Source organism: Protomyctophum parallelum, assembly GCF_964188405.1.
Source record: "Protomyctophum parallelum genome assembly, chromosome: 5".
In the NCBI taxonomy this organism is placed as follows: Eukaryota; Metazoa; Chordata; class Actinopteri; order Myctophiformes; family Myctophidae; genus Protomyctophum; species Protomyctophum parallelum.
In genome coordinates this window covers 11,062,708-11,088,627 of record NC_139702.1, presented here as the reverse complement: position 1 = coordinate 11,088,627, position 25,920 = coordinate 11,062,708, and the positions used below count along the sequence as shown (strand labels likewise).

Sequence of the window (25,920 nt, the reverse complement as noted above, 5' to 3'; positions counted from 1 at the left end):
CGCTGCCCCATCTGTGGCAGGTGCTTTGTGCAGTCCAGTCACATGAAGAGACACCTCAGAATCCACATGTGATGGCGTTGTTGCTACAGTATTGAAAGAAATAACGCACATCCTCTGTCTCTGTCTCTGCCCTCTGGTGCTGAATCGAACTGCTAAATAGCAGAATCACGCAAAACAGGAAGGAGGCTTGCACAGCATCGTCATACGATTATAGATGACAGATCGGTGAGGTGATGGCAATTGGTTGTAACACAGGCTTATGCACCCCGATAATAGCAGATCTGTAATAGATGTAAATTGGCTGTTTTTGTTGCCCAATACATGCACACAGCTAAGTACATGTAAATCAGGCATCAACTTCCATATGACAGATAAAGCAGACAGATAAATGAGGTGATGCATGGGGTGTTGCTTTCTTATTGGATGAGGTACAAGTTAAATATATGGCAAAGTTGTCCATACGTTGGACTTCTGGGGAACAACCAAAAACAAAAAGATAATTGTAGCTGAAGAATTTTACTACAATAGCGCATTAAATTGAACAGAAAAATGTAAATCTGCTATTTTTACTATTTTTGCATGCCACCGTTGTATATAAATAAAGTGTAAAGTATCAAATAAGTGATAAATCAATAATAAAATGCTGATGCTGATACTAAAAAAGTGCGCCTCTCAATTATTCAATTCATCCAAAAAGTAATCAACAGAATAATCTGAGAAAAATAATGGATAGTTTCAGCCCAGGCCTAGACCAGATAAGAGAAAATGAGGATAGAATGTGAAAGGACTGCATATTAAGGAAACTTACTGCCACGCAACCTCGTCCTTTAGGGCGTCTTACAGGTTGTATTTGCTTATAAATATAGTGGTGAAAATGATCTATCAATCATTTTTAAGTGGGAACGCCGTCAAGTACCCAGCTGTCTCGATGTTGAGAACATCTTATGTAAATATGTAAATCATGGCATTATTGAAAAAGATAACTTTTCCCCAGTTGAACTTCTCTGAATACCGTAAATAAACATGTGAAATGAAATCATTATACAGTGTGAAATGAAATTAATATACAGTACAAATGTATATTAAACAAGTGAATCCAAGCCATTCAATCAATAGATTTTGGGGGAAATCCCCTTTATAAAAACAATAGCAAAGGTTTTCAAAAAAGGTGCTTAGTCACACTAATTGATTAATAGAATCATAATACAAGAACACATTATAAAAACTATACTTGATTATTTAATTATTCAGTAATCTATAGAATGATTGCTAAAACAATAAAGAACAGTTGCGTCCCTACTTTGCTCATGCTCTTTACATTTCAGAAATTTGATAACCAACTGATAATTTACTCTTCCCTCTTAATTTACTCTTCAGACCTTCAACCCCCAGTCGAGCAGGGAAGTGAAACAAACACAAGGGCATCTCATTCTGCAAACACTACACCTAGAACCCTCGCTGTAGAGCCTGAGAATCATCTTCACCATGTCGACCAGCGATTCAACACCCGTCACCATAGTAACGGAAATGTAAACAGAGAGAGCCACCATCCATCATCTGACCACAATAACAGATTCGCCACCACCACACGCCACAACGATTGCAACCTGTTCACCAGTGCATCTGAGTGGGCAGAAGCTGGTGCAGGCATAGAGGTGTGGAATAACGCTGGCAGCCTAACCACAGGGAACTGTTCTCTGGACCCTCCACATAACTCAGGCCCACATCAAGAGGGGAGAACTGGGAGCAACACTGATGGCAGAGAGGGTTCTCCTGGAGCTTCAGAGGACCGGGGAGGAGACGTTTCTGGTGACCTGAGTAATGTTGCTCCATCCCTGGCTGGTAATCTGGACTGGGAACCCGATATGGTGGTGGTGGATTATGTTCCAATTAAAGTGGAGGCAGACATGAGCTCAGAGTGGAGCATAATAGACAGGGATGGGATAACCAGGTCTGCCAAACAGAGACTCCAGAAACACGGGAGAGAGGAGGAACTAGAAGCAGCGCACTCAACCCTGACACTGAGCACAGAAACCTTAGACTGGACTACAGGTTTAAAGTCAAGTTTGGTTGTTGTTAATAGTGCCACTTCCTATGGTGACCTCTCTTTCCCCTCCTCGTTCTCTGCAATCAAAAACATGGAGCAGGTTTTACACCCTCAAGCACACAGAGGAGACAATCAGTCGTCTTCCCTCAATGAAATTGTAGCTTCCTCCTCTAGGGAGTTTAGCAGGATTCTGAGCTCCATCCCACCTGTGGTGCTACCTACCCAGCTAGCCTGTGACGTCGGAGGTCATCCGCTCTGTTGCGAGCTGTGCGGGAAGACCTTCAGAAAGGTCCGGAACCTGCGGCTGCACCAGCGAGTGCACACGGGCGAGAAGCCATACGGCTGTCGCTACTGCTCCAAGCGTTTCTCCCACCAGCATCAGATGAAGAACCACGAGCGTGTTCACACGGGCGAGAAGCCGTACGGCTGTCGCCACTGCTCCAAGTGCTTCTCCCGCCAGCATCAGATGAAGAACCACGAGCGCGTTCATACCGGAGAAAAGCCATTTCGCTGCCCCATCTGTGGCAGGTGCTTTGTGCAGTCCAGTCACATGAAGAGACACCTCAGAATCCACACGTGATGGCGTTGTTGCTACAGCATTGAAAGAAATAACGCACATCCTCCGTCTCTGCCCTCTGGTGCTGAATCGAACTGCTAAATAGCAGAATCCATAGATATATATAAGAAAGCTAGATGGCTCACCCACGCTCTGGCCAATGGAGAGTGACGTTGTTACGTAGCGGCCATCTTACCTCGGGGCAGCATAACATTGTGTTTTTGGGGCAATACTTTTAAAATAACCATAACTTGCTCAATTTTCAACCGATTTTCAAACGCTTTGGTTTGTTATAAACGTCAGAGACGTGCTTTTATACGACGTTCATATAAAAAACGAAATTAAGCAGATAAGCGTCCTGAATCATAGCCACGTTGACAACGTTTGTAAATAAACCAACCCGTTTGTAATTCCGTCAAAATTTGAGCGAGTTAGGACTGTTTATGTTTGAGCTGCCATAGAACATACTGTACTGTAGCCCCGAAGCAAGATGGCCGCCGGCGCCGGGTGAACTACGTCAGAGACTCTGCCTTGAGCCATCTAGCCTTTATATATGTCTATGGCAGAATCACGCAAAACAGGAAGGAGGCTTGCACAGCATCGTCATACGAATTACGATTATAGATGACAGATCGGTGAGGTGATGGCGATTGGTTGTAACACAGGCTTATGCACTCCGATAATAGCATATCTCTAATAGATGTAAATTGGCTGTTTTTGATGCGCAATACATGCACACAGCTACAGTAAGTACATGTAAATCAGGCATGACAGATAAAGCGGACGGATAAATGAGGTGATGCATGGGGTGTTGCTTTCTTATTGGATGAGGTACAAGTTCAATATATGGCAAAGTTGTCCATATGTTGGACTTTGGGGAACAACCAAAAACAAAAAGATAATCGTAGCTGAAGAATTTTACTACAATAGCGCGTTAAATTGAACAGCAAAATGTAAATCTGCTATTTTCACTATTTTTGCACGCCACCGTTGTGTATAAATAAAGGGTAAAGTGTCAAATAAGTGATAAATCAATAATAAAATGCTGATGCTGATAATAAAAAAGTGTGCCTCTCAATTATTCAATTCATCCAAAAAGTAATCAACAGAATAATCAGTAAAATCATTACATGATATCAGTTTACTCGCTTTAATACTTCTGGCTTTCTATCTATCCAACCAGGACGCGACATTCCTAGCCGGGTTGTGCTTGAATATATGACTCGATGGACTAGAGTAGACCACAACGGAGGCTCGCTGTCTCAAGCGAACTTGAGCAACATGAGACACCACCAAGTGAGCTAAAGCGAGCAAGTTGCTGTATCGAGCGTTGCGAAGTTCGAAGTCACTACTGGCCTATCACAGCATGTCCTTGCACAACCCGGATAGTTTTTCGGAGCACGCTACCAGGACCTCTAGTACTGATGGTTTTTTATCTCCTACCAGGACCTCTAGTACTGATGGTTTTATATCCTACCAGGACCTCTAGTACTGATGGTTTTATATCCTACCAGGACCTCTAGTACTGATGGTTTTATATACTACCAGGACCTCTAGTACTGATGGTTTTATATCCTACCAGAACCTCTAGTACTGCTGGTCTTATATCCTACCAGGACCTCTAATACTGCTAATTTGATATCCTATCCTCTAGTACTGCTGGTAAGCGGTTGATGTAAATCCCTTTGTAATTTTGTTTTGATAAACACAAAAAATGTATTATTATTGTTGTGCCAAACCGACTGAATGCATTATGCATTTAATTTAATCTTTATTTTGTTTTGAATCTTATTACCCTTTCCTGTGTTTTAATCTTACTGCTGATGACAATTTGCCAATAGGGAATAGGCCTACAGATTTAGCTTATCTCTCACACACGCACACACACGTCTGCTTGCTGGTATAGGATGGTATGTACAGAGACTGCACTGAGAATTAATTTGTGATCTCAAACAAGGCATGAGAAATAAAAGCATTTTTATGTTGCGGTCCAGCAGGTTGACTTGTCTAACAGTCCGATAAAGTAAATAATGAATAAAACGTTCATACAATAATCCTTGTACCAGCCAGGACTAGGCTACAGAACAAGATAAACATGAAAAGATTACAGTTGGAAAGCAGTTCAAATCCTGTCAAAAATCTTGTTATTTCCAAATGCATAAACGCATGTCTTTTGTTCTGGTCTGTAGAGCTCTGCTCTTTAAAAATGACCCATCTTGAACTGACTTGCAACTGGTACCTCAACTGAACCCGACACAAAAATGAACATAAGAATTTCAAACATAGAAAAAGCATTTACAATATAATAAATTGCATTTTTATAGCGCTTTTCCAAGTGCTCAAAGCGCTTTACAATGGTTCATTCTTCATTCATTGGGAGGTGAAGCGGTGAACAGTCGACGCCAGGCAGCGTCCTCACATCCCACATTTTACATTTCACACACCAATGGTGGCAAGCTCACACCGACCAACTCATTGGAGGCAATGTGGGTTCAGTCAGTGTCTTGCCCAAGGACACTTCGGCATGTGGACAGGAGGAGCCGGGATTCGAACCGCCGACCCAGGGATCATTGGACTACCTGCTCTACCTCCTGAGCCACAGCCACCCCAATATCAATATTAGAATGAAAAGACAAAAGTATTTAATTTAAAAGTGGAAATACTGTACAAAACAAAGATAATTTTGTGATCCTTTAGTTTAATCCACATTATCAGTGTTGGGGGAAGCTACTTTTAAGATAGCCTACAGGTTCAGGATTACTTTATTTTGTATTACGGTATGTTATGTGACATACAAACCATTTCGGCATCAGTTTTAGAATCGGAACTGCAAACGAATATCTGATCTATATCCCAGTAGTGAGTCAAGCTAGTTGCAGTTTTCACTCCAAGCAGTAGGTGGCCTAAAGAATCTCTAATAAATAGTAGTACCCTTTTAGGCAGACCGCAGAAGAAGAACAAACATGGTGGACTGTTGACAACAACATCCACAACAAATCAATTTATTCTTCAACAGTGACTGTTGAAGTGATAAGATCCACATTATGTCTACCAACAACAGCAGCGACTCGTTCCACGCCCAGCTGGCCGCGGTGATCGAGGTCCTGGCGAACAGCGCGGTGGCAGAGATCTGCAAGCTGGTGGATGATGGCTACGCGGTGCTGCGGCTGGAGATCACCCAGAACCAGAGGGAGTTAGACGGCCTCAGGAGGAAGCTGCTGGTCGCCAAGTTCCAGACATCCAGACGGAACAACTACCACCTGGACAGACTGAGCGCTCTGAGACGCAACAGCAGCGCCCTGCATGTGAGCCCACTAGCCCAGGATAGCCGCAATTTGCAACACTAGATTGTTTAAAAAAAATAATGGGATGAATCTAGCCCAAACATTTAGATTTTTTTTCGATTCTGACGTTTTAACGAAAAAACCTCTACGAGAGTCTAAATGTTTGGGCTAGGATGAATCTAGCCCTCCAAGCAGAACCCAAATGCTACTGAAGTTTCTGACATTTGTTCGACCCAGTGCATTGGGTCCTGTTCCACGTCGTCCATGCCACCTGATTAAAACATTTACTGGCTCATGTTTACATGTTAAAACGCCTCCCCGCGCTCTTTGACGATATTCTTCAGTATGAGGCTTTCTGAATATGTAAAGTATAAGTACACATACATAACTTTGCGAATATCTCCTGTGGCGCGGAAGCCGTTAAGTATTTTTAATATATGTTTGCCCGATTTGGAAGCTTGGATTATTCTTTTCCTTCCTTGTTTATTGACACCTCATTGTACCGCCTATCTGGCTAGCTAGTGGCGCTATAGCTATGACACAGCAGATCAGAGGCAGGGACGTAGCCTCACAAGCCAACCGCACACCGGGAGGCGGTACAATAATCGGTAAACAAACAAGAAGAAATAAAGCGACCAAATCGGTCAAACAAAGATTAAAAATACTTAACGGCTTCCGCGCCACAGGAGATATTCGCAGCTGGATGTATAGCTACTTAAAGTTACCGATTTCAGAATAACTCAAGGAAAATAATGGCGTCACATGCCGCGGGTCCTATTTTAGAGAGAATCTCCACATCCGCATTTAGGAATTTCCATACGAAAATACAGTAGTGAGCAGGGACCCAACGTAAAACTCAACAAAATATCAAAAAAGTTTTACGTAGGGTCCCGAAAGGGGCTAGGATGAATCTAGAGTTGCAATACCCTCCATTGACAGCCCATTGATCCAAATGGACATTTTCCATCTGCCTGAATTGTACTTAAAGTACCAAGAGTAGAAAGTACTCACTATGCAAAATGTCTCATTTCAAGTTTTCAAATGTATTTGAAAATTTCAGATCTACGGTGGCATATGCATAGTCTGTCCAAGTTTATTCCATGATTGAGATTTCAATGATTGGGTGATGGGTCTTATCAGTACAGTTGCAGGAGAAAAAGGGCCACTTAGTTGCAAAGATGAGTGTATTATACATCATATTAACTATTACGTTATTGAAGTATATAGATAGATGGCTTCTCAGAGGACAGTGTTAATGTTACTTGATGACAGGAGGAGACAAGCTAAATTGGTTTTGTGTTCATCAACGTAGCTTAAATAGTTTGGTATGGTTTACATTAAGGTGCGGTAGTCTGTTGATGAGAAAGTATGCAGATGGAACAATGGAAAAATACCTGAGACTCGAGTCAAAACAGATACTTTCATACTTATGTACACAGAGTGATTAATGAAGAGTATGACATGATTGAAAGGAATGCAGTGTTATGGTAGTTTGATGCAAAGACAGATTAATGATTATGCAAAATAACTTTGATTATTTATTAAGATATGGTGATTATGTAATAATTGTGACAGGGGACCCGTGGATCTCCGGCGCCCAGCAGAGCCAGATGTAACCCCGCGACCAAGAGCTCAACACAGGGAACAGGAGGAGAGGAGGAGGACGGGGGCGCTGGCTTTCCTATCATCTTGAAGGTGGAGGGTGACGACAACGCACTCAAAGGTAATACAAACATTAAGACAAAAACTCTTTGGTGCTGAGACAAACTGCAAAACAGCAGAATCATAATGATGCAAGAGAAGGGGGCTCGCAACTCACTTTAAACACAACTGTTATGCCTTGAATTCAGAAGTCAACCCAGTCAAGTACCCAACTGTCCCCATGTTGAGAACATCATATAACCCATTCAGGCCTGACGTCGAAAATGTAAAAAAATCTTCTGAATCCTCCAGTTTTCTGAAATAAATATTTTCACGATTTTTCAAAAATAGCAGACCTACAAGCTCATAGCAGACATATGAGCTTGTAGATCTGCTATTTTTCAATAGCTAAATTACAACATAATGTTTAAAACACCAAAAGGGGTTCCCGCCCCAAAATGGGATAATATGTAAATCAGGGACTTTCTGAAAAAGAGAACTTGTCCCCAGTTGAACCTCCCTGAATACTGTAAAACGTGTGAAATGAAATTATACAGTGTGAAATGAAATAATTATAAATATACAGTACAAATGTACATTAAAACATGTGAATCCAAGCCATTCAATCAAAATAGATTTGGGGGGAACTCATGGCTAATATATGGCTTTACCCCTTTTTAAAGACAATAGCAACGGTTTTCCAAAAAAGTCATGCTAATTTCATTGATTTATAATGAAAAACACATACAAATATACATGCTTCTTGATTATTTAATTCAGTAATCGATAGAATAATTGCTAAGACAATAAATGATAGTTGCAGCCCTACTTTGCTCATCCTCTTTACAATTCAGAAATGTGTTAATGATAATTTACTCTTCTCCTTTCAGACATTCAACCCCCAGTCAAGCATGGAAGTGAGACAAACACTACACCTAGAACCCTCCCTGTAGAGCCTGAGAATCATCTTCACCGCGTCGACCAGCAATTCAACACCCGTCACCATAGTAATGGAAATGTAAACAGAGAGAGCCACCATCCATCATCTGACCGCAATAACAGATTCACCAGTTCCACACGACACGACGACTGCAACCTGTTCACCAGTGCATCCGAGTGGGCAGAAGCTGGTGTAGGCATAGAGGTGTGGAATAACGCTGGCAGCCTAACCACAGGGAACTGTTCTCTGGACCCTCCACATAACTCAGGCCCACATCAAGAGGGGAGAACTGGGAGCAACACTGATGGCAGAGAGGGTTCTCCTGGAGCTTCAGCAGAACGAGGAGGGGACGTTTATGGCGACCCGAGTAACGTTGCTCCACCCCTGGCTGGTAATATGGACTGGGAACCCGATATGGTGGTGGTGGATTCTGTTCCAATTAAAGTGGAGGCAGACATGAGCTCAGAGTGGAGCATAATAGACAGGGATGGGATAACCAAGTCTGCCAAACAGAGACTCAAGAAACACGGGAGAGAGGAGGAGCTAGAAGCAGTGCGCTCAACCCCGACACTGAGCACAGAGACCTTAGACAGAACTACAGGTTTAAAGTCAAGTTTGGTTGTTAATACTAGTGCCACTTCCTACGGTGACCTCTCCTCTTTCTCCTCCTCATTCTCTGCAATCAAAACCCCCAGACAGGTTTTACACCCTCAGGCAAATCGAGGAGACAATCGGTCGTCTTCCCTCAACGAAATTGGCGCCTCCTCCGCTTGGGAGTTTAGCAGGCTCCTGAGCTCCATCCTGCCTATGGCGCTACCCGCCCAGCCAGCCCGTGACGCCGGGGGTCAACCGTTCCGATGCGAGCTGTGCGGGAAGACCTTCAGACAGTTACAGAACCTGCGGCTGCACCAGCGCGTTCACACGGGCGAGAAGCCGTACGGCTGTCGCCACTGCTCCAAGCATTTCTCCCGCCACCATCAGTTGAAGAACCACGAGCGCGTTCACACCGGAGAAAAGCCATTCCGCTGCCCCATCTGTGGCAGGTGCTTTGTGCAGTCCAGTAACATGAAGAGACACCTCAGAATCCACACGTGATGACGTTGTTGCTACAGCATTGAAAGAAATAACACATATCCTCCGCCTCTGGTGCTGAGCCGAACTGCAAAACAGCAGAATCATGCAAAACAGGAAGGGCTCGCACAGCATCGGCATTTGATAGATGACAGATCAGTGATCCGATTGGTTGTAACACTGGCTTTTTGGTGCACAATACAGGTACACAGCTAAGGCATCAGCTGCCATATGACAGAGGACAGAAGAATGAGGTGATGCATTTGTTGCTGGCAAAAGTTACATAATTATGGCAAAGTTGTATATACGTTGGACTTTTGGGGAACAACCAAAAACAAATAGATGATCGTAGCTGACTTTTATGGGCCAATAGTGCGTTAAATTGAAAAGTACTAAAGTAAATGTTATTTTCACTATTTGCGCATATCACTGTTGTGTATAAAATAAGTGGTAAATCGATAATAAAATGCTGATAAAAAAGTGCACTTCTCAATTATTAAATTAATCCAAAAAGTAATCGACCGAATAATCAGAGAAAAATAATGGATAGTTGCAGCCCTAGATGAGATGAGACCAGATGAGAGGTTAGAATGTGAAAGGACTGCATAATGGAGTCATTGCTAGCCAGGTTGCTAGCTGATATGCTCATTGGTCACCTTGACTGAGCGCCTTCTGATTTACAACATGCTCATTGGTCACCTTGATTGAGTGAATTATTTTATTCAGTTTATACCATGTTGGTATGTATGTACTGACGTCAAGCGATGACGCTGAAATAAGTTATAGAGGGGTAGGGTTATTTTAAGTTTTTTACTTCTCCCTACTCCTTTCCGAACATATAAAAGTAAAATTATAATAATTATACTTGTGGCCAGTGAGGCTTGCTTTTTGTTGTTGTTTTTGTTTTGGGAATATTTTATTTTTCTATATTGCACTTATTTAAATTCTTTGACTTTTTTGTCTAATTTTATCATGTTCGGAATAAAGTTTTTCATTCATTCATTCACCTGATTCACAACAACCAATCAAATCCTCATTTGACAGTAAGTCATATCAGATCAGTGGAAATCAAGGTTATCGATAGTAGAAGCCAAGGCACGGTCAGGCCATGGGCCGAGCATGCACCATTGACACTCATGGGAGGCAAACGGGATCCTGAAATTTGGTGGAATACAGTGGAGTCAATGAGAGTCAGCTGGACCAGCTTGTGAACAATCACTATTTCTGAACGATTGTGTCATTTGTCTGTTAATCGGTTCAGGAATATAAAAGAAGACATCACAGGTTGTTAGCTATTTTTCTCCCCGATGTGCACAGTACATAGTTTTATTGAGTATTGTTTCTGGCTCTGCAGTATCGCAATGTTTTGTTGTCAGACTGTCATGGGATACGTTGACACGTTCAGAAACACTCTTTACATACTTCAATAAATCATCCAAAAGCAACACAGCAGAAAACAATGTGTGATAGGTCTTATTTTCCTGGAGCGAGTATTTTAGAAGCGTCTCAGTCGTTTGGAAATAGTGTTTATTCATAAGCTGGTCCACCTGCTTACCAGCAGTACTAGAGATCCTTGTAGGATATAAAACTAGCAGTGCCACTGTGCCAGTACTAGAGGTCCTGGTAGGATTACTAGTATATAAAACTAGCAGTAGTAGAGGTCCTGGTAGGATATAAAACCAGTAGTACTAGAGTTCCTGGTGCTAGGATAGATAAAATGCCAGCAGTATTAAAGTGCGTAAAACTCAATGTTTTTGCATTTCAAACTGCACATTGTGCATACATCATGTTTTCTCATGTGTCCGTTAGATTTCTCTTCTGGTTGATGCAAATCACTTTGCAACTTTGTTTTGATGAACACAAAAATAATCAAGTTTTCTTATTGTGTCTAGCCTGGGCAGCATTCCATCTCGGGTTTATGATCAGGTCAGGAGAGGATGCTGTACCTTTCATCATGTTGTAGTCATCTGGCAGGAAAACACAAGGCAGAATCAGAAGTACCCAAAATACTTGATACTGCGATCATAATTTTAGGGCCTACCCAATAAAATCATTGATGCATTGTAGTTTAGCAGAAGTATAAATGTGAGTGTACATTCAGACTATTTAGCGTCTGTATACCTTTGTCTTTGTTGTCCCACGGGGAAATTCTATTTTATTGGGTAGGAACTAAAATTACGATCGTGGTGACTTATTTTGGGTACTTCTGATTCCGCCTTGTGGTTTCCTGCCAGATGACTACAAATCATTGACTACATAATGACTTATTTTACCAACCGGTCCAGACCTGTTCATACGCCGATTTTGGAACACAGACCAGGCTTTCTGAGTCTGAGCCTACTGCCTATGCCTAACCATATATATATATATATCCATAATATCCATCCATCCATCCATCTTCAACCGCTTATCCGTAGTCGGGTCGCGGGGGCAACAGCTCCAGAGTGCTCCAGACTTCCCTCTCCAGAGCAACATTAATGACTTCCTCCTGGGGGATCCGGAGACGTTCCAAGGCCAGTTGGTCAATGTATTTCCTCCAACTGCGCCTTGGTCTGCCCCGGGATCTCCTCCCAGTGGGACGTGCGTCAAGGACCTCCCTAGGGAGACGCCCGAGAGGCATCCTAAACCTAAACTGGCTCCTTTCATTCATATATATATATATATATATATATAATTTTTTTGTATCTTACTCTTTATCCTTTAATCTGTTAAAACTGTTGATGACAGCTACATTTGCCATTAAAACTAGTTGCAGTTTTTACTCCATGCAGTAGGTGGCCTCAATCGAATCTAAATCCATACCCTTTTAGCATCGCACCGGAAATGGAAAAAGGCAGAACAACAACAAACATGGTGGACTCACTGGACTGTTGACTACAACATCCACAAAACAAACCTATTTCTTCAACAGCGACTGTTGAAGTGTTCAGATCCACTCATGTCTACCACCAGCAGCGACTCTTTCCACGCCCAGCTGGCCGCGGTGATCGAGGTCCTGGCGAACAGCGCGGTGGCAGAGATCTGCAAGCTGGTGGATGATGGCTACGCGATGCTGCGGCTGGAGATCACCCAGAACCAGGGTGAGATAGACGGCCTCAGGAGGAAGCTATTGGTCGCCAAGTTCCAGACATCCAGACGGAACAACCACCACCTGGACAAACTGAGCGCTCTGGGACGCAACAGCAGCGCCGTGCATCATGTGAGCCCATGTGAACATGAAATTATTTGGGCGTGGAACATATTGTTTGATTACTCTGCAGGCGCCCTAGAGCGGTTTTGAATAATTCTAGGGATTCACTAGGTCTGCTCCATAGGCTATAGATCTATCTATGGACCAGAGCTAGGGAGGGATTCACATACCGGTATTATAAGCCTACGTGGAGCGGTGGTGAGTAAAAACAGACAGAAGGGCTGGGGATAGCGGTGGTTTGCTCTTCACCGAAAAACCAGACTATGAATGAGCCATACCCTTCGTTGTCTGGGTTCTTGTCTGCCCCATCTATATCGGAACTCTTCTATTAGATGGCTCTGAGGGAACCCAAAGCCCATACTGCTACATGATCATGGCCTTCGTTGACATCATCAAGGAAGTATTTTGACAGGTACATGGGTATCTTAGAGGTGTAGCGAATCTTCATTGCAAGTTGCTGTACTCTGTCGTTAACCCTTAGCCATTCCAACCTGTCAAAATGAGCGGTGGTTAGGTGGGTTCTAGTTTGTTTTATTTTGGGATGTCTGGAGCCTTGTTTAAAAGGCCTTTGAGGTGGTACCATGAGGTGCATGCATAATCGAAGAAACCTTTTATGAGGGCTCCTGTCAGTCTCTCAAAAGTCTCTGAAATTAAAGTGGGTGCTGTGACGCAAGTCCAGGGGTGCTGCAGAATACTTTGATACTATGTATCAAATACATATACAAATGCTATGTATTATGGTCAAACAGCCTATGCATTTAATACTTTTATACTAATGTTTTAAAAATTGTGGAAATATCATATATTCAACAAATTAATTCATGCAGAAGAATGGATGATGCATGATTATGCAAAATAAATTAGATTTTCTTGAATAATTAAGATGGTGATTATGTATTTATTGTGACAGGTGACCCGTGGACCTTCAGCACCCAGCAGAGCCAGATGTAACTCCACGACCAAGAGCTCAACACAGGCAACAGGAGGAGAGGAGGGGGGCTTGGGCGCTGGCTTTCCTATCATCTTGAAGGTCGAGGGTGACGACAACACACTCAAAGGTAATAAAAACATTAACACAAAAATAACGCACAACCTCCGTCTTTGGTGTTGGGCATCGCAACTCACTTTAAAAAGCTCACATTTGAGCACATTTTGATCATAATTGATCTGAAACCCTGAAGAATGTTGAAGACTATCCATAGGGTTTCCTACAGGTCTCCTGCATAAAACCTTTTTCTTTCTTTCTTTTAACATGTGCTATTATTAGAAAATAATGTGTTATTTTGTCTACAATTCCTTGATAACAGTCCTTTCAAAAGCTCTAGTTGTAGTAGTGGAAATGATCCATCAATCATTTTTAAGTGGCACTGGAGGGACGTTTCTTTTTTAACTCTAGGATCCCAATCTGAGGACATGCATTATTATAAAAGAATGTTCTTTTGTCTAGAATTCCTATTAAAATAGCCATTGTTATATAATTGATCTTCTATAGTTGTATTTGCTTGTACATGTAGTGGTGAAATCAATCGTGGCACTGGGAACCCTGTAAAGTTAAAAAAGATAATGAAAAAGGCGTTATTCCGCACTCTCATGAGTATAGTTTCTGACCATATTGACCAAAACCAGACCAAAATCAATTAATACAGTTGCAAGTATTTCATACAGTTTAAGTTAAAACAAACTGAACTATCCCTTTAATGAAGCAGCAGTCTAGAGAAACGGACATTGTTTTTTTGTAATTGAATAGTTTGGTTTATGGTACTGTAAAATATGAAAAATACTTTAATACTGAATGTGTAACCTTAGTGAATTGATTTCACAAATGAGACCCAGCTGTGTTCTGTCACTTGGCTAGCTAGTTATCTTTGTTAGACATACTCTAGTTTGAAACGCTGACGAAGGCCTACGTCCGCTTCTCTAGGTAGACTGCTGCTGTGTATTCATTAATAAAGAAACTCATAATAAACTATACTCTAGTCTAGAGTGTTGATATTCCCTTTTTTCATGGATCTTCAAGAATCTGCACCCATCAGCTACAGAGACATTCTCACGGTCACCTCTAATTCGGTAGAATCGATGCGAGTGTGCGGAGAAGTTGCAACATTCTTGCATATTTAATTTGCTGCGTTTGCCTTCGCACTGCGCTGTTATCCGCAGCAATTGGAAACGCAGCAGGGAACTTTATCAAATGTGTTGAATTCATAAACTACACAGTGAAATCTATGGCGTTAAAATTATACTTCGAGTAATGTGTCAGGGACTAGACGTCTCTCACTCTGTGTGCACACACTTGCACAGCACACACGGTTCTTTTGGGCATGTGGAGGCACAGCGCAGGCGGCAGCACAAAATGAATCCGACCTCCTTCGTTTACAAGTTTATCGAGATGAAGAAAGTCCCCATTCCCCACAGTGACAGCACTCCATGTTTACGCATGCCTTCTCCTTTTTTAACCCTGTCAAGTACCCAGCTTTCCCCATGTTGAGAACATCATATCATATGTAAATCAGGGCATAATTGAACAAGAGAATTGTCATTGTGAAATTAAATTAATCTACAGTACAAAAAACTGTATAAAAACAAGTGAATCAAAGCCATTCAATCAAATTGATTTGGGGTAAAATCACTACGGCCCATTTCCACTTTTTAAAAACTATAGCGAAGGTTTTCAAAAATAGCAGATCTATAGCTTATAGACATAATTGTGACGTTCTGGAGCTTTTTTATATGACACCATCTTAAGATGGGGCACAAGTGGTTAATCACGCTAAACGATTAAATGATCTATAATACAAAAACAAAATTTAAAACTATACATGATTCTTGATTAATTATTCAGTAATTGCAAAGACGATAAATGATAGTTGCAGCCCTACTTTGCTTATCGTCTTTACATTTCATGTAATAACTAACTGATAATTTACTCATCTCCTTTCAGACATTCAACCCCAAGTCAAGCATGGAAGTGAAACGAACAGGGCATCTGCAAACACTACACCTAGAACCCTCACTGTAGAGCCTGAGAATCATCTTCACCGCGTCGACCAGCGATTCAACACCCGTCACCATAGTGACGGAAATATAAACAGTGAGAGTCACCATCCATCATCTGACCGCAACAAGGGATTCACCACAACAAGTCACGACGATGGCAACCTGTTCACCAGTGTGGCAGAAGCTGGTGCAGGCATAGAGGTGTGGAATAATAACGCTGGCAGCCTAACCACAGGGAACTGTTCTATAGACCCTCCACATAACTCAGGCCCACATCAAGAGGGGAGAACTGGGAGCAACACTGATGGCAGAGAGGGTTCTCCTGGAGCTTCAGAGGACTGGGGAGGAGACGTTTATGGAGAATCAAGTGATGTTGCTCCACCCCTGGCTGGTAATCTGGACTGGGAACCCGATATGGTGGTGATGGATTCTGTTCCAATTAAAGTGGAGGCAGACATGAGTTCAGAGTGGAGCATAATAGACAGGGATGGGATAACCAGGTCTGCCAAACAGAGACTCCAGAAACACGGGAGAGAGGAAGAGCTGGAAGCAGCGCGCTCAACCCCGACACGGAACACAGAGACCTTAGACAGAACTACAGGTTTAAAGTCAGGTGTGGTTGTTAATACTAGTGCCACTTACTATGGCGGCCTCTCCTCTTTCCCCTCCTCGTTCTCTGCAACCAAAACCCCCGGGCAGGTTTTACACCCTCAGGCAAACCGAGTAGACAATCCACCGTCGTCTTCCCTTAACGAAATTGCCGCTTCCTCCGCTAGGACGTTTAGCAGGCTCCTGAGCTCCATCCCACCTATGGCGCTACCTGCCCAGCCAGCCCGTGACGCCGAAGGTCAACCGTTCCGTTGCGAGCTTTGCGGGAAGACCTTTAGAAAGCTCCCGAACCTGCGGCTGCACCAGCGCGTGCACACGGGCGAGAAGCCGTATTGCTGCCGCCACTGCTCCAGGCGCTTCTCCCGCCAGCATCAGCTGAAGTACCACGAGCGCGTTCACACCGGAGAAAAGCCGTTCCGCTGCCCCATCTGCGGCAGGGGCTTTGTGCAGACCAGCAACATGAAGAGACACCTCAGAATCCACAAGTGATGGCGTTGTTGCTACAGCATTGAAAGAAATAAAGCACAGCCTCTGTCTCTGGTGCAGAGCCGAACTGCAAAACATCAGAATTATGCAAAACAGCAGGGCTCGAAATTAACTGCGTCTCGACGGGGACTGTAAAATATCGATTTGGGACTTAAATTTATCTCATTCGGGACGGTTTCGGGACTACTGAAAATGTGCATATCGTGTGCAGCGCTGATCAGCATGAGACTAGCAGTGCTGCAAAGACTTTTGCAGTGCCGTCAGTCAGACAAGTTGACAACAACAACGCACACACTACCCTTTTAGTGTTTTCTAATGCTCGGATTGTTCTGGAATTGCTGCCCCAACACTGTGGAATGCACACCCCAAAACGCTCCTATTCCACAGTTTTTATTGATTTTATTCCTTCGTCTTAGTATTCCCCCTAATAAAGTAGTTTTTATTAGTTTTCTCATGCCACCCATGTAATAGACATTTGAGTATTCATAGACTACCTGCATAGCTGCACGTTATCTGTTGGTCTTGATCAAGTAGCCTACACCAAAGTTTTATAAGCTACTGTAGTCACTATTCTTTGATTCACTGGTACTACAAAATCCATTTGAAAATAAATATCAATGTTCTCAGGTCAAATATTGTGATTAATTTAGATTAATTAATTACAAAGCCTCTAATTAATTTGATTAACATTTTTAACCAAGCCCTATTTTTCATCTGGGAGCATGTTGACTAAATCAGTGTATCTACAGAAGAAACATGAACCAAACAAATAATGCATGTATTGTATTTCTATTAGAATAGGAATACAGTTATTAATTTCGCAATTTGAGTGGTGCTTTTTTTTTGACTTTTTTTCCGGGACTGTATACATTTACTTCAGGACAGTTCAAATTGTATTTTGGGACGGTTCCGGGACGTTGGTGAAAAACAGTTAGTCTGGAGCCCTGCAAAACAGGAAGGAGGCTTGCACAGCATCAGCAAACGATAGATGACGGATCAGTATCAAAGTCGTACGATTTGTCACACATTACCGCAGTGAAAATTTGTTGTCCGCATTTGACCCATCTCTTGGAGTGGTGAGCCGCAGCCTAGGAGGCGCGCTGGAGTGGTGAGCTCCCGGTGATTCCTGTGCCGTGTTCTGGAATCTTTTTGATTAGTTGATTTGACCCCCCCAATCCAACCCATTGATGCTGAGTGCCAAGCAGGGAGGCATTGGGTCCCATTTTTACAGTCTTTTATATGACCCGGCCGGGGATCGAACCCCAACCTCCCAGTTTCAGGGTTGTAACACAGGCTTATGCACGATTTATATATCTATCTGCTATTGTCGTTTTTTGGTGCGCAATACAAGTACACGTAAATAAGGCATCAGCTTCCATATGACAGATAAATGAGGTGATACATGGGGTGTTGCTTTCTTATTGGATAAGGGCAAAAGTTGAATAACTATGGCAAAGTTGTACATATGTTGGACAAAAAGATGATCGTAGCTGAAGACTTTTACTCTCTTTGCCTTATAATGCAGGTACAGAAATGTGCCAATAGTGCGTTAAATTGACAAGTAAAATGTAAATCTGCAGCCTATTTTCACTATTTCTGCACGTCACCATTGTGTATAAAAGAATCCTAATGCTGATAATAATAAAGTGCGCTTCTCAATTATTGAATTAATCCAAAAAGTAATCATCAGAATAATCAGAAAAGATAATGGATTGCAGCCCAGGCCTAGACGAGATGAGAGAAAATGAGAGAGGATAGAATGTGAAAGAACTGCATAATGAAGTAAACTGTTACCGTGACGACCACTCCTCCTGTAACCTCTACTCACTAGCCAGGTTACAAGATGATCTGCTCATTGGTCACCTTGACTGAGCGCCCACTGAATCACAACAACCAATCAAATCCTCATTTGACAGTAAAGTCATTACATGAGATCAGTTTACTCACTTTTATACTGCTGGCTTTCTATCTATCCAACCAGGACCTCTAGTACTGCTGGTTTTATATCCTACCAGGACCTCTAGTACTGCTGGTTTTATATCCTACCAGGACCTCTAGTACTGCTGGGTTTATATCCTACCAGGACCTCTAGTACTGCTAGTTTTATATCCTACCAGGACCTCTAGTACTGCTAGTTTTATATCCTACCAGGACCGTCCTAGTACTGCTGTTAAGCAGTTGATGTAAATCACTTTGTAAGTTTGTTTTGATAAACACTCAAAATAAAAAGTATCCGTGTCCGAACCTACTGTATGCCTAACTATTTTTATTTAATCTTTATTTTGAATCTCCTTACCCTTAGGCCTACAGTCTGATAAAGTAAATAATGAATAAAACGTTAAGGTGACTACAATAATAATTGTACCAGGATTGTACCAGGACTACAGAACTACAGACTACAGACATAGGCCTACCATGAAATGATTACGGTTGGAATGCACTGTTCAAATCCGGTCAAAAATCCCGCCTACTGCATCCGGTTATTTCCACATACACAAACGCACACATATAAACCATTTCCGTGTCTGCTTTTGAACCGGATATGCAAACTGCGAAACGAATAGAATGGTCTCTATCCAGGTCTATCGAGTGAGTCAAGCTTACAGTTTTCACTCCATGCAGTAGGTGGCCACAATACCCCGTCCCTTTTAGCATGATCGCACAACGGAAAAATGAAGAGGAACAAACATGGTGGACTGGTGACAACAACATCCACAAAACAACCCCATTTCTTCTTCAACAGCGACTGTTGAAGTGATCAGATCCACTCATGTCTACCACCAGCAGCGACTCGTTCCACAACCAGCTGGCCGCGGTGATCGAGGTCCTGGCGAACAGCGCGGTGGCAGAGATCTGCAAGCTGGTGGATGATGGCTACGCGGTGCTGCGACTGGAGATCACCCAGAACCAGAGGGAGATAGACGGCCTCAGGAGGAAGCTGCTGGTCGCCAAGTTCCAGACTTCCAGACGGAACAACCACCACCTGGACAGACTGAGCGCTCTGAGACGCAACAGCAGCGCCGTGCATAATGTGAGCCCAGGACTTTCTGGTTGTCACGACCCAGTCACGAGCCATGACATTATTTTGACGTGGAACATATTTTGATTGATACTTTATTCGTCAGAAATAGGTACAGCCAGACATTAAGGCTAAAAGTATAACACAAAAAAGTACTGGGGACTTGTTTCCATTGTGGTCATAATTCAATTAATCAACATAGCATTTAAAAAAAAAAAAATCTACACCGTGATATTAGTAGCCTACTGTATGGCCAATTTTGGCCATGCCAGGGTAGGTCAATACAAAATATGCTACAAGGATAAAACCAGAAAAATCACTAAAGACTTTGTTTACATGAGGGTCCTCTATCTAGACTGAAGTGAACATCCAAAGACATACAAATATACACAAGAAAAAGGAAAAATAGGGGGGTGGGGGGGCATACCTTTAACCTTTTTTACAGGGGCCAGCACCTGAGAGCGGTTTTGAAAGAGTCTAGGGATTCACATACGGTATCTGTTAGGTAGGGCGTTCCACATTTTAGTGGCATAGGAACGAAATGAATTTAACCGCTTGTTTGAGCCGAATCTGGGTTGAACGTGGTTTGTGGAACTGCCTCTGGTTTCGTTGACAATGACATTAAGGAAGTATTTTGACAGGTACAACTACATGGGTATCTTCGAGGTGTAGCGAATCTTGTAAACCAGGCCCATTGTAAGTTGCTGTACTCTGTATCAACCCTAAACTATTCCAACCTATCAAAATGAGCGGGTGAGTCTGGGAATCTTGTTTTTAGGGCCTTTGAGGTGCTGTGGTACCATGAGGTGCATGCATAGTTGAAAAAAGAATCCAGGGGTTCTGCAGAATACGTTGATAAATTTATATTTGGAATATTTATCAATATCACTTCAGTTTAACCACTTAATCCAGGGTTGACCTCAGACAAAGACGTTTGAGAACCACTATTATAATTATATGTCATCAACAAATACAAAATACTATGTAGAAAGGGGAAAACATCAGCTGTGAATGACACCTCCATTCTATGGGAAATTGCATTTACGTCCCCTTGTGGTCTCCTGATAGTTTCTCAGGCTAGTTTTGAAAGCCTGAGTCATTCACATGTTTGGTGTTCACATGGTGTCGGGGCATTCCACATTTTGGTGGCAGAGAAGTAGAATTTCCCCACACAGACAGGCGAGGTGCCTGGGATGAGAACAGGACTGGACTAAGCGCATCAAAACTTCCTTTGGAAAGCACAAATGTATGGGGCACACAATTGGTAGGAAAGTTGTCACTGACAGAGAATGGTGGAGGTGTATGTAAGATCACAAATGTTCTAGGGATAGTATTGTGGCTGTAGGTGACACATACTTTGGAAAAGACTTATTAATGATTATGCAAAGAAATTGTTTTTCTTTAATAATTAAGATGGTGATTATGTGTAGCAGACCCAGCTGGCCTTAACTGTCTGAGTCAGTTTCATTGCCACTTTATTTGAAATTCAACGTAGAACTGGGACAGGAATAGAATACAATATATCAATGGTCATAAAAAACTACAATATAATCCATAAGCATTTCAAATCTCAGACACAGGATACATTTTCCATACATCACTAAAGTAAAGTCACTAAATTACACAATACATAAAACAGCCTGCAATCTGCAATCAATATTCTAACAATATCAACATTGCAAGCAAATCAGTAAAATACCTTGGAATACCCTTTCCAGCTAGGTGCTGTGTGTGTGGCATCTGTTTGTTCCATGGTTAGTTGGCATTTGACCATTCCTTTCCACAAGCCAAATTCCAATACCCCAAATCTCGGCCACTCGCTCACTCACACTCGGTCACTCCAGCATGGCGGTGTTACAGTGAAATTAGTGTCCTGCCGAAATATGTGACCATCTTGTGGACTTCACATAACGTGGCTTAAATACCACTAGGTTGAACTCTGCTAATAAACAAACGTCAATGATTTATGTTTGGACAGACGGACACTGACATATGTAATTGTCTACACATGATTGTCACATATTTTAGCAGGTCACCAATTTCACCGTAACACCACCATGCTGGGGTGGCCGAGTGTGATTGATTGATTGATTGATTGAAATATTTATTAACAGTTTGTAGAATTTACAGTACATTTTAAGCACAAACTCAATACAAAGACTGTTAACTGTGAGTGGACGACCCAATTAAGCATTACACTTGTTTACAACAGGGTCCACATTGTTCAATTCATCAAAAGTGAGCGAGTGGCCGAGATTTGGGGTATTGGAATTTGGCTTTAGCCATCCATAACCAACAAACTTCAGCCACACCATTTGTGTACTGTCTGTTTCAAGCCTTCTCTCTACTGAGGCAGCATTTCCTTGATTTTAACCCTGAGCTGAGCTGGGTCCCCAATCATCCAATGCTCATCAGCCTCAATCAGTTGTTGGCACAATCTCTTCAAATTAATGGACCTGTCCAATGTCTCACAACACTGGATATATACTAAACGATAAAAGTATTACCTGTGGGTCCGTTACATTATGTATTAATTGTGACAGGTGACCCGCGGACCTTCAGTGCCCAGCAGAGCCAGATGTAACCCCGCGACCAAGAGCTCAACACAGGGAACAGGAGGAGAGGAGGAGGATGCGGGCGCTGGCTTTCCTATCATCTTGAAGGTGGAGGGTGACGACGACACACTCAAAGGTAATAAAAGTGTTGAGTGTTGAAGGCTATCCGTAATTCCGTAGGGTTTCCTTTTTTTTTTAGCTCTTTGTGTTAATATTAGAAAATGTGTGTTATATTCTAGAATTGAATGTTCTCTAGTTGTATTTGCTTGTAAATGTACTGGTGAAAATGATCCATCAATCCTTTCAAGTACCCAGCTGTCATGCAATTAATATACAGTGCGAACTTTGAAATGAAATTAACATACAGTACAAATGTACGTTAAACGTGAATCCAAGCCATTCAATCAAATTAATTTGGGGGAATATCACTACGGCCCTTCTTCCCTTTTTTAAAACAATAGCGAAGGTTTTCAAAAATAGACCTATAGCCTCTTGAGTCATAATTGTGTTCCGGAGCTATTTTGTATTATTGTATGACACCATCCTGAGATGAACTAATTATAATAGCTAATTGATTCATTGAGGTATAATACAAAAACACATTATAAAAACTTATATAAAAAATTATAAAAACTATAAATGATTATTGATTATTTAATTATTCAGTAAAGTAATCGATAGAATAATTGCAAAGACGATAAACGATTGTTGCAGCCCTACTTTGCTCATCCTCTTTACATTTCAGAGATGTAATAACCAACTGATACTTTACTCTTCTCCTTTCAGACATTCAGCCCCCAGTCGAGCATGGAAGTGAAACAAACACTATACCTAGAACCCTCGCTATAGAGCCTAAGAATCATCTTCACCACGTCGACCAGCAATTCAACACCCGTCACCATAGTAACGGAAATGTAAACAGAGAGAGCCACCATCCATCATCTGACCGCAATAACAGATTCACCACCACACGTCACGACGACTGCAACCTGTTCACCAGTGCATCTGAGTGGGCAGAAGCTGGTGCAGGCATAGAGGTGTGGAATAACGCTGGCAGCCTAACCACAGGGAACTGTTCTCTGGACCCTCCACATAACTCAGGCCCACATCAAGAGGGGAGAACTGGGAGCAACACTGATGGCAGAGCTTCAGAGGACCGGGGCGGAGACGTTTCTGGCGAGTCGAGTAACGTTGCTCCACCCCTTGCTGGTAATGTGGACTGGGAACCCGATATGGTGGTGGTGGATTCGGTTCCAATTAAAGTGGATGAAGACATGAGTTCAGAGTGGAGCATAATAGACAGGGATGGGATAACCAGGTCTGCCAAACAGAGACTCAAGAAACACGGGAGAGAGGAGGAGCTAGAAGCAGCACGCTCAGCCCTGACACTGAGCACAGAAACCTTAGACAGAACTACATGTTTAAAGTCAAGTTTGGTTGTTAATACTAGTGCCACTTCCTATGGTGGCTTCTCCTCTTTCCCCTCCTCGTTCTCTGCAATTAAAACGCCAAGGCAGGTTTTACACCCTCAGACACACAGAGGAGACAATCAGTCGTCGTCTTCCCTCAACGAAATTTCGGCTTCCTCCACTAGGGAGTTCAGCAGGCACCTGAGCTCCATCCCACCTATGGCACTACCTGCCCAGCCAGCCCATGACGCCGGAGGTCAACCGCTCCGATGCGAGCTGTGTGGGAAGACCTTCAGAAAGTTCCAGAACCTGCGGCTGCACCAGCGCGTGCACACGGGTGAGAAGCCTTACGGCTGCCGCCACTGCTCCAAGCGCTTCTCCCATCAGCATCAGATGAAGAACCATGAGCGTGTTCACACGGGCGAGAAGCCGTTCCGCTGCCCCATCTGTGGCAGGTGTTTTGTGCAGTCCAGTCACATGAAGAGACACCTCAGCATCCACACGTGATGGCGTTGTTGCTAAAGCATTGAAAAAAAGCAATAACGCTCATCCTCCGTCTCTGGTGCTGAGCCGAACTGCAAAACAGCAGAATCATGCAAAACAAGAAGGGGGCTCGCACAGCCCCAGCATACGATAGAGAACAGATCAGTGATGTATGCTGTTACTTGTTGCCTCTGAGTTAACATCCACACAATAGTCCAGTAATAATGTAATTTGACCTCAAACTAATTGCAAAAAACCCAAACTCAGCTGATTTTGTATCTTACATATGTCCTGAATAAAACACTCCTTGGGCTAATACCGGCCATAGCCACTTCTGACCTCATCATATTTGTGATGACGGCTATGGCCGTTATTAGCCCAAGGAGTGTTTTTATGCAAAACTAATGCATGGAATCGACTCAGCATCGTGAAATCACCCTAGATTGACATGTCACATGCTACTTAAAGCAAAAGGAAATGTTGAAATTATTTGCCTTATATTGGATGTCTATGGTGGCCATACTGTACAGGTCATTTTCAACACTTTCCCCTCAGACAATTCCAGGCAACTTTTTGTATGTTATTCAGGACATATGTAAGATACAAAATCAGCTGAGTTTGGTTTTTTTGCAATTAGTTGGAGGTTGACCCCTTTTTTCCCATATAATGCCTGTACTACAACAGAACAGATCAGTGAAGTGATGGTGCATCAAGGCTGAGTTACACAGGCTTATGTGCTCTCCGACAATAGCAGATCTATAACCGATGTAAATCGTCTCTTTTCGGTGTGCGACACAGGCACAAAGCTAAGTCTACAGTACATAAATCAGGCATCAGCTAAGCTTCCATTATGAAGGACAGATGAATGAGCATTGATGTTTGGTGCTTTCTTATTGGATGAGGGCAAAAGTTATACATTGGACTTGTGGTTGAACAACCAAAAACGAAACTAGGATGATCCTAGCTGATTGTTTTTACTCTGTTTGGCAGTATGAGCAACAGAAATGGACCAATGTGCGTTAAATTGTGCAGTAAAATTTAAATCTGCTATTTTGACTATTTTTGCACAACACTGTTGTGTGACAACGTATAAAATAAGTGGTTAATCGATAATACATTGCTGATGCTCTGATGTTGAAAAATATTTGATTAATCTAAAAAGTAATCAACAGAATAATCAATTCACTTTATTACATATTTATTACAGGCATAGAGTACAATTACAAATCATTGACATAACGAATTACACAATAATAACAATAAAAAAAATAGGATAGAATGTGAAAGGACTACATATTATGAAGGAAAAGGTTACCGGCGTGACGACGACCTCTACTCGCTCACTATTTCTGAAGGATTGTTTCCTTTGTCAGTTAATCGGTTCAGGAATATAAAAGAAGACGCATCATAGGTTTTTTTTTTATCACTTGTTTTTCGATGTGAACAGTGTGTAATTTTGTTGAGGCATCTAACAGCGCCATATTTTTTCTGGCTTTTGTATCATGTAGTATCGCGATATTTGGTTGTCAGACTGTCAATGATCGACAGTCTCGGGATACTTTGACACATTCAGAAACGTACTTTGTGCTCTTTAGATACTTGGATAAAATTATAAATATAAACATTTATTTAAATA

General features: G+C 42.3%; 3 protein-coding genes and 1 long non-coding RNA gene across 4 annotated transcripts; 3 read left to right on the top strand and 1 right to left on the bottom strand.

The window, feature by feature from the left end:
• Positions 1 to 5,159: 5,159 nt before the first annotated feature.
• On the top strand, positions 5,160 to 10,287 carry LOC310859029 (uncharacterized protein). Its single transcript, XM_083765381.1, has 3 exons — positions 5,160 to 5,908; positions 7,463 to 7,610; positions 8,419 to 10,287. The coding sequence occupies exons 1-3, from the start codon at positions 5,648 to 5,650 to the stop codon at positions 9,561 to 9,563; spliced, it is 1,554 nt and encodes a 517-aa protein (XP_083621507.1). The 5' UTR covers positions 5,160 to 5,647; the 3' UTR covers positions 9,564 to 10,287.
• Positions 10,288 to 12,417: 2,130 nt separating this feature from the next.
• LOC310859028 (uncharacterized protein) lies at positions 12,418 to 18,822 on the top strand. The gene is made up of 3 exons (XM_083765380.1): positions 12,418 to 12,738; positions 13,640 to 13,787; positions 15,668 to 18,822. Exons 1-3 carry the CDS (start codon positions 12,478 to 12,480, stop codon positions 16,819 to 16,821), a joined length of 1,563 nt encoding a protein of 520 aa, XP_083621506.1. The 5' UTR covers positions 12,418 to 12,477; the 3' UTR covers positions 16,822 to 18,822.
• LOC310859041 lies at positions 18,760 to 19,060 on the bottom strand. The gene is made up of 3 exons (XR_014569269.1): positions 18,973 to 19,060; positions 18,905 to 18,940; positions 18,760 to 18,804 (listed from the first exon to the last, which is right to left on the bottom strand). It is a non-coding gene; the product is annotated as an uncharacterized lncRNA (long non-coding RNA).
• Positions 19,061 to 19,504: 444 nt separating this feature from the next.
• LOC310859030 (uncharacterized protein) lies at positions 19,505 to 24,497 on the top strand. The gene is made up of 3 exons (XM_083765382.1): positions 19,505 to 19,849; positions 22,381 to 22,528; positions 23,179 to 24,497. The coding sequence occupies exons 1-3, from the start codon at positions 19,589 to 19,591 to the stop codon at positions 24,306 to 24,308; spliced, it is 1,539 nt and encodes a 512-aa protein (XP_083621508.1). The 5' UTR covers positions 19,505 to 19,588; the 3' UTR covers positions 24,309 to 24,497.
• Positions 24,498 to 25,920: the final 1,423 nt, after the last annotated feature.